Source organism: Buceros rhinoceros, unplaced genomic scaffold (assembly GCF_000710305.1).
Source record: "Buceros rhinoceros silvestris isolate BGI_N320 unplaced genomic scaffold, ASM71030v1 scaffold17184, whole genome shotgun sequence".
Classification (NCBI taxonomy): Eukaryota; Metazoa; Chordata; class Aves; order Bucerotiformes; family Bucerotidae; genus Buceros; species Buceros rhinoceros.
Window position 1 is genome coordinate 17,520 of NW_010410186.1, and position 8,452 is coordinate 25,971.

The following is an 8,452-nucleotide window of genomic DNA, read 5'->3' on the forward strand; positions in this document are numbered from 1 at the left end:
AGAACTGAAATCTGTTTGATCATAGTATTTCAAGGTTAGGTGGAAGATGTCTGTTTGGAAAGCTTTAGTGAGTTAAATACATTCCTCCTAGTTGAATGTGTTCCAATGATATACATTTAATATGCAGAGTAAAAAGCTAACATATGGTTGGAGCTGTAGAAGAAATGAAGTTTACTTCAGCGTTATAAGCTTAGCCTTTCTTATGGAGCGTGGAAACGAGAAAGAACGTTGGTGGAATTCCGATGTACATGAACAGTTTCGTAGACAGAATTTAAAAGATTATGTCCTATATGGAGAAAAAGAGGAAATAACCCAGGAAAGCATCTATCCAAAACTGATTAGGAGAATTTGGATGAGACCTTCAGATGTTAAGAATATTAACTTAGAAGGAAGCAGTCCAGTTTCAGTCTAAGAGACAGTTTTTCTGTTGAATTCAATGAGAATTACATCAGACCTTTTTTTTTTTTGTGAAGATCACACTTTGGGGGATTTAGTCTTTAGCTTGAAGAAGGGTCTGCAGTGATGGAATCTTAATTAAGGTAGGTGAGATAGATATGTACCCAGTACCTGCAGGCATCAAAGAGAAACAGGAGACAGAGGAGTAACTTCAGACTGCAGATCACAAAATGTTGTCTGTAGGGATTTTCTTTGAAGAAATACAAGGAAATTTTGAATCTTTTTTATTTTATTTACTGAGACTCCCATCTGCAGTCATTCACCATGTACTTTACTGAGACAGCTGTGCTCCAGTAACAGAGTAGTAATTTTATCACTTGGGAACTTCAGCTTTTGCCCGAAGGCACCGGACTCCAGTTTGCCAGCGTCTGGCTGTTTGACTGATGATGGCCACAGTTACTTTTCAGGAAACCAGTTGATTAAAAAAGTGGAACAGCTATTGGCATCAAGTGGCACCCTTGCTGAGTATTTCTGTGCTGGTTTAAGGGTCAGGCGGGCCTGACAGCTTGAACCGGGTGATGTATCATTGCACAGTGCTGTGCTGATATCAGTCAGACCGGTCCATAGGATTTGTGGATCAAAACTGTACTTTTACCTCCTATCTTGCCCTGTTCTGCTCACACAGGACAAGTAGATGCTTGCATCCTGCCCACTACCATAAAGAAGGGATTAAATAATTTGCCGTTAGAACTGAACACTTCTACAGCTGACGGATACACCAGACATGGAATTTCAGGGTAACAACAGAGCTGTGGTTTAGCTTAGGTTTACATTTAGGTTTTAAATCTGCTTCTGGAGGCTATAGCAAAAGAACTCAGGAGGGCAGAAATACTCATTCTAAGATTCTAAACAAGAACTGAAAAGGCCAAATATTCTGCTGCAAGAATGAAATAAATTAATTTTTAATATGCACGCAAATGGTCTTGAAGTGTTTAATCATAATTTAATGCATCCTTTGAAAGTGATGACAGAAGAATTCTGTTGTATTTACTACGAAGCAAAAGAGTAATCCCAAGCATGCCAAGTGAAAATGGCCTCTGTAAGAGGAAAGATGAATCAGACAGTCATAAAAATGGAGGTCTATGCACAGAGGAAAAATAATTATGTCTGGCACTATTGCCCTTCTCAAAACACTTCTAAACCAGTAATGCTTATCCATGTTGATTTAAATTATAATTTGCATGAAATAAACTTCCAGATGTAGTTTTGCTGTAATTTTCCCTTTATAAAGTAAAACGAGTTCTTATCATAAGCATAGAGGTGTATCGCCTGTGGTAAAAAGAACAAGCAGATGTTTATAAAAAAGATGTCTAAATTTCAAATAAATGTAAGAAAATAGCTCTTCTAACTTTGTGATTCACTATGTAGATTTGTATTTATTCAAATGCAGAGGTCTTAGTGGATGAGGAAATGGAATAGATTTTTTCCAATTAATAGGTAGGCTTAAGAAGGTAGGGAAGATGTAGTCACACATTCTGGGGTATAAAACAGCGCTAAAGAATCGGAAAAACCGTCACTGGCCTGACTAGATAATACACATCGGATGCCATTTGTGCCTTTATTTTAGTATCATCCTGGAAGGTGCAGTGGCCATTAGTAATATGAATTCATTTTAATTATCTTCTTAAAGCTCCATCTGTCTTCCCCAAAAGACAGGCTAAGGTACCAGTGATCCCAGAATATGATCTCCATGGTTAGACCAGCCAAGGTTTTGTACAGGCTTCCTGAAGGATGTTGTCTGTCTGTAAACGCCGGCAGTGTTAACAAACCATTGCCCTTTGCAGCCTCAGCTCTCCTAAGGGCAGAGCACAGGGAATAAGGATTAGTCTCCTTACAGACCCTCTGGTGTGTTAAAACTTGGTCCACCCTTGAATCCTAATAAAAATTCTTAGCTTCACTGTCTGGTCAGTGGAATCCCACGCCGTTTTCTCGACTCCCATGCAGAAAATTGAATAGGTAGCTAGTGAGGATGTAGTTCAGGTATATGTAAGCTGGAGGCTACGTTTTGCTTTTGCCAGACTTGAATATTGCATGTTCTTTGTCCGTTAGCTGTTATGAATTTGCCCGGCTGCTGCAGAGAGCGTTAATGATGCACTGGGGTGAACGTGCGTTCTCTCCTGTGCTGTGCTCCGCTTGCTCCCCTGTGACGGTTTGCCCCAATAGGCTTCTGCTTCCAGAAGCATTGAGAATGGCTGTTCACTGTGCAAAAACCCGGTCTTGCAAAGATATATTGTCTATCAGCTGTTTCTTCTGGAAAAAGGTCAAGTCCTTATTTCTTATTCAAAAAGTAGTCCACTTTACTGTCATACAATTTAATAAAAAAGAGCAGTCTTCTGGCAAGAAATACTGATTAGACATGTAAAAAATGGACAAAATGATTACATGGTATGTGTAGGTGTACTACCTGGCATGTTGCAATAAAGAAGTTGAATGAGGCATTCTTCTGGCTGAAATAACGGTGTCATACACCCGAAGGCTACGCTGACAACCCATCAAGGAAAGAGCACTGAAGTAACTAACTCTGCGTGCATTGGCTCAATCAGAAGTTTGATAATGAGTGACCGTCTCTAGGCTATTTTATTCAATTAAGGGGGTGTTTCCAGATCTTCCCAGCTATAGAAGAGTTTTACCCTCTTACAGCCCTTTTCTGCTATACAACTAGAATTCAGAAAAGTATCATCTGCCCTGTCACAGCGTTTGTGAAATGCTTCATGCATCAGCAACAGGAAGAGCAGGAGAAAGAGCACAGAGTGAAAGGCTTGTCAGGAAGCAGAGGGGCAGGTGTGCAACATGGTAGTGCTGTAGGAATTGTGAAGGCAGGGGTCTTTGGGGCAACACGGGTGGTCGTGGTCTTCCTTTGGGCAAAGTGCTGCAGATCTGGCACAGAAGTGCCAGGAACTGGGAACGTGTAAACGTTTCAAAGCACTTTCAGGGTCCTGTGCCTTGTTAAGAAAATTCCTTAATCTGTAGAAATCCATCTGTGGTTAGCATTCACTAGCTGAGTAGTCTTGCTCAGTCTAAATTTATGTGTGCTTGAACAACTGAGCTTGTTCCTGTTGTTTCCTACCTTTTGAGAGTTTGATTTTGTTAATTTGAAAATAAAATAGTAGAGAGTGCACAGCTGTGACTATCTAGGTCATCTGTGGCAGACCACTTCAATTTTTGCCCCAGTTTTTGCATCTGTAAATTAAAGACATTTACCCTTCCAGCATTGCAAACCGTATCGAAACAACTAATGACTTAATTTCCTGAATAAAGGAAAATTGTCCAGCCTATGAATTGCAAGTCTTCCGTTTTCCCTAGTTCTCTAACTTGTGAAAAACCAATGAAGTTAGCAGTTAGTTAGAGCTTTTGTCTTAGAGGTTGCCTTTATTCAGTGATTTTTTGGGCATAGATGATATGTATTAGGAACAAGTGGGTGTAACCAACCTTTTTTCTCAACTACTACCCTTATTTCTGCAGTATGTACGTGTGTCTTTTGACACAAAGCCTGACCTTCTTCTGCATCTGATGACCAAAGAGTGGCAGCTTGAGCTCCCTAAACTTCTCATCTCTGTGCACGGGGGCCTTCAGAATTTTGAACTTCAGCCAAAACTCAAGCAAGTCTTTGGAAAAGGCCTCATTAAGGCTGCTATGACAACTGGAGCATGGATATTCACTGGAGGAGTAAACACAGGTAACAGCAACACCGAAATGAAAGCACAGTGCCATCTAGGAGATTTCATCACAGAGAGAAAAACAGGACGGGTGAGGTGAAGGAGCCGTTATTTGTTTTATTTTATTAGTGTTTGCTGTACTGAGTTCATGGCAGGCTGGCAGCTGCCAGGTTTGCTACAGCATGAAGAGCACACTGGAGAGCTGAGCATAACCCCGGCTGTGAGGCAGTTATATTAGAATACTGCCAGTGCAGACTTTGTGAGGCCAGCAGTACACTGCAGGGGGGCACTGCTAACCAGAAACCAAAGAAAGAAGTCAAACTCTTATTACTTAAAATGGAAAATATTTTCATCCAGAAAAGACCTTTACTTTGTTTTACAAGATGATACAAAGTTTGAAAGGAAAAAGGCTTCTGTTTTGTGGATGTGGTGGAGAAGTTTTATTGTAAGTTGCACTTTTTCTTTTCCTGTAGACAGCTCAACCTAATTTTTTCTATTACCCCTGCAGCAAGAATGATAACATTGCCATTTCTGTTCAAAGTTAAGGACATCTGTAACATATCGTATGGGTGTCCTAATGACCAAGGACAGCAGCTGGCCCAGCTCTGCTGTGAGACACCACATAGGTTTTGGGAATAAGCTCCAAAACACGGTTCTCCAGATGAAAATGTTGGGCAGTGCCTTCTCAGTTGCTCTCTCTGAAGGAGGCAAAAAGGAGGAGAGAGTCAAGGGGAAGTCAGAATTCTGCTAGATGCCCATGCAGAAAGTGCTGAGCTAGGACATGTACTTGTAAATTCTTACGTCATTCTCGTTTGCTGCAGTAACAAAGCCATAATTTACTACTTAGCAATACCACAAGCATATCCCCTTACTGTCCATGGAAAACATTGTCATCACACTTTAGTCACATTTTAGTCATCACATTTTAGTGCATTGTGGATCAACTCCTGCATATTTGAGTATGAACGCTTTAGATGAGTCTTGAGCTGTTTAGTTTCCAGAGCGCATCAAATTTGAAACAATGCTCAGTTCTATCACAGCAGCAGTACGAATAGTGAGGAAGAGGCACAGCTCCTGGAGTGTTAGACATATCGACAGACAGGCTCCCGTGAGTGCGATAACCCCTGCATATCCGCAGAGCGGGGAGAAGATCAGGTTAACCATCGACCTGGGTGCTGTGCTGATGTTGGTTGCTAGATACTCCTGTAGTGACGATGGCAGAGACATATAAACTTTAAATTAAAAGCACATTAGAAAACTGTAGATATTGTCCACTCATTGCAGTGGATTAGCGCAGGAACTGTAGAAACCAGACTACAGAAATTTTGTAAACAAGGACCAACTATAACATTGGCATTTGGCAAATACGGATTGGATTCATACCAATTTTCCAAATTACCATAGTTGCAAATGCCAAAACAACACAAATACAAAGGAAAGTCGACATAATTACTGCTGAATTTTTTTTCCCTGAAATTAAAAATTACATAGACAAAACATTGAAGTTCAAGTTGCTGTATGTTATTTTATGAACAGATGATTCCAGAAGCAGTTCTGCACTATGAGTGCTCTCATTGCTGTTTTTGATTTCTGGAGCAAAGCAGCTGATGGTCCTCAGCTAAGTTTTCAAACTGTACAAGTGAAAATTAAGTGTTTTATCTCTATGTGAAGTTGTACAAATTGAGAGTTTCTGAGTACAGTCTGTTCTGATGACGATGAATTTTCAAATCAGATTCCTCTTAAGGAAACATGTAATTGCTGTTGGGCTGAGAATCAGTGAAGTGACAGGGATGGTGCATACCTGGCTGTAACGATGACTGTTAAACGACTTAAGTTGTTCTGCTTATTCATGTGTGTCATGCCAACAGCTGATTATTCTAAATGGCAGCAGTTTTTGCAATCTGGATGGATTTCCTGCTTTGAGTCTTCCGGGTTGCTGAATCATAGCTTAATTAATAGCTGACTGCAGGTACAAGTTGGGGGTTTTTTTCTTTCCTTTCCACCACGGGAAGGAAATTATGCTCCAGGACTTAGGGAATTTGTTAGGTTGTAGGATTTTTCTTACATAGTTAGTTTAGGGTGCCAAAAAACTGTGGCTAAAATCACATCTACTGTGTGACTGCTGTGATTCCAGTCATCTTGAAATTGTGGAATCTGAACAAGAAGCAAATACAGCAACTGACTGACATCCACAGCAAATCCACAGGTGTGCTTCAGTGCAGCCACATCACAAACACAGATAGTAACTCACAGGTAAAAAAATTGTTTTATGAAAAGGAAGGAGGAATTGTCCACTGCACAGAAATAACTGCGCTGAAATACTGACAAAGCTGGCCTGGAGCTTACAGGAAAGTGCTCGGAAGAGGGCTGAGGAGCCATCGTTCTCTTTGTATTCTCTCATTTCTGTTTTCTTACTGGTCCCCATGGGGGTTTCTGATATTCTGCTGAAAGCCATCTCAGGTGACAGAGCACTTTGGAAAGAATGGTAGAATAGCTCACCACACAGTAGTGTAATGATGTTTTCACATTTCCATGCTTTATTCAGACAGAAGGGAACATTTGTTTCCAAAATGCTCTTTTGGATGGGTTGGAGGGGTTAATTCCTGCCCTTCTTTCTATGCTTGGGAAAGATACAAATGCTTGCATGAACATAGGTTTGTGAACACAAGTGCAGATAAAAAAATTACAGTCAGCTGTCAACATTTCCATTCTTATTTTTAGATTTCTTGCCACTTCATTTAGTATTTTTAGATAGTTAAAATGGACTTGCAGGATCACTGTAGTAATAATCAGTAGGAATATATTAATAGCTTTACTTAATTGTAAGGTGTTCCCTAAAAACAAGAATTCTGTATTAAATCCATACCATAACAAACAAGAAGGAGCTAATTATGAGTTTATGTTTTATGCTGTCCTTTCCCAGGAGTCATTCGGCATGTTGGAGATGCACTGAAAGATCACGCCTCAAAATCTCGAGGGAAGATCTGCACCATTGGTATAGCTCCCTGGGGGATTGTGGAAAATCAAGAGGATCTGATTGGCAAAGATGTAAGCCCTATATGGTTTTAAATCACCTTCAATATATCTAACTCTTCCAGTCGTTTTTTCTTTCCTCTTCATCCCTCATAGAATTAATGTCTGTGGCACAAAATCAATACGTACACAATGGTTTTCCGTTATGGTTGATAGCAGCTTGACATGAAAACAGTAAGAATTCCTGCACTGCACCTTCTTTAAAAATGAATTATAAAGAAGTTTCAATACAGGCTGTTCTTAAAAACATACTAAAGTTTCATCCTTGGAACCCTGTGAAAAGTGCCTAGGAAAGCACTGACTGCAAAGCTTGAAGTGTGATTTATTTTAAAGCAATACTATGATGCATTCGTTAAATTCGTAACTGCAGGCCATCCCCCTTACAGTACATTCCATCCTGTACATTTTTATTATCAGTTGTGAAGAGCCTTACAAATGCATTTGACGTGAAATCAGACCTCCAAGAATCATCACTTCAGTCACCTCCTACAGGGCAGAGTCACTGTTTCTTTTACTCTTTCACATCATTCTTCCCTTCCAAACCTATACTGTCACTCAGAAAGATTAACCCCCAAATTTTGGAAACATGATTAGTTTACTTACTTACACTGGTTATATGTTACCTGAAGCTTTTCTGAGCCTTTTTTTTCCCCCCTCATCTTTGGTTCATTCCCAAGCAATCTCCCTGAGAACCAGTGGCTAACTTTGAGTGGAGAAGAGATACAGTCTTCATTCTCTAAACCATTCCTCTCTGTCTGTTCATCCGTTAGCAAGCTGAGGAGCAGAAGAAGATTCAATTATCAGTTAGGTCAGAAGGAATTACAGTGAGTATGAAGGAGTCGATCCAACTGGTGTTCACTGCAGTTCACTGTAAAGTATAGCCATTAGGGGGGACTGTAGTAGCTGGGGTTTGTGCTCTAATACCACCAGTGCGTGTATATACAAGTGAGCAGGATGGGACACTGCAGCAGGAATTCTGGGTCACTGATGAATGCTTCTGAGATGCAGTGTGGAAGGTGACTAGCAGAAACAGCTGATCACGAAGATGAGGTGTGCCTTGTTAAAGAAGTGTAATGTACACATCAGTTCCAATAAGCAGTCTTTACCGGCGATGCATGGAGTTCTACAAACATTGCAAGAAGAAAGAGGGCAAGAAAGGACATCAAATTAGTCATGAACTTGGGGCCATCATTGTTCTTCCATTTGTTATTTCCACCTGTTGGAAAGGTACCTGCCTCTAGTCCCAGCTAGTCTGTTAAAGGGGCTCTTCTCTTACAGCAAGGAGCCTTCTTTTGTTGAAAGCGCTG

At 40.5% G+C, this 8,452-nt stretch overlaps 1 protein-coding gene across 1 annotated transcript in view; it reads left to right on the forward strand.

Annotated features, from left to right (window-relative positions):
* The window catches only part of LOC104492925 (transient receptor potential cation channel subfamily M member 3-like), a gene marked incomplete at its 3' end in the record, with an annotated part of 10,491 nt that extends 3,331 nt beyond the window's left edge, over positions 1 to 7,160 (forward strand). Inside the window, exons 2-3 of the mRNA XM_010135530.1 lie at positions 3,919 to 4,132; positions 7,036 to 7,160. Coding sequence (XP_010133832.1) covers positions 3,919 to 4,132; positions 7,036 to 7,160 — 339 coding nt within the window. The remainder of the gene's footprint in view (positions 1 to 3,918; positions 4,133 to 7,035) is intronic.
* Positions 7,161 to 8,452: the final 1,292 nt, after the last annotated feature.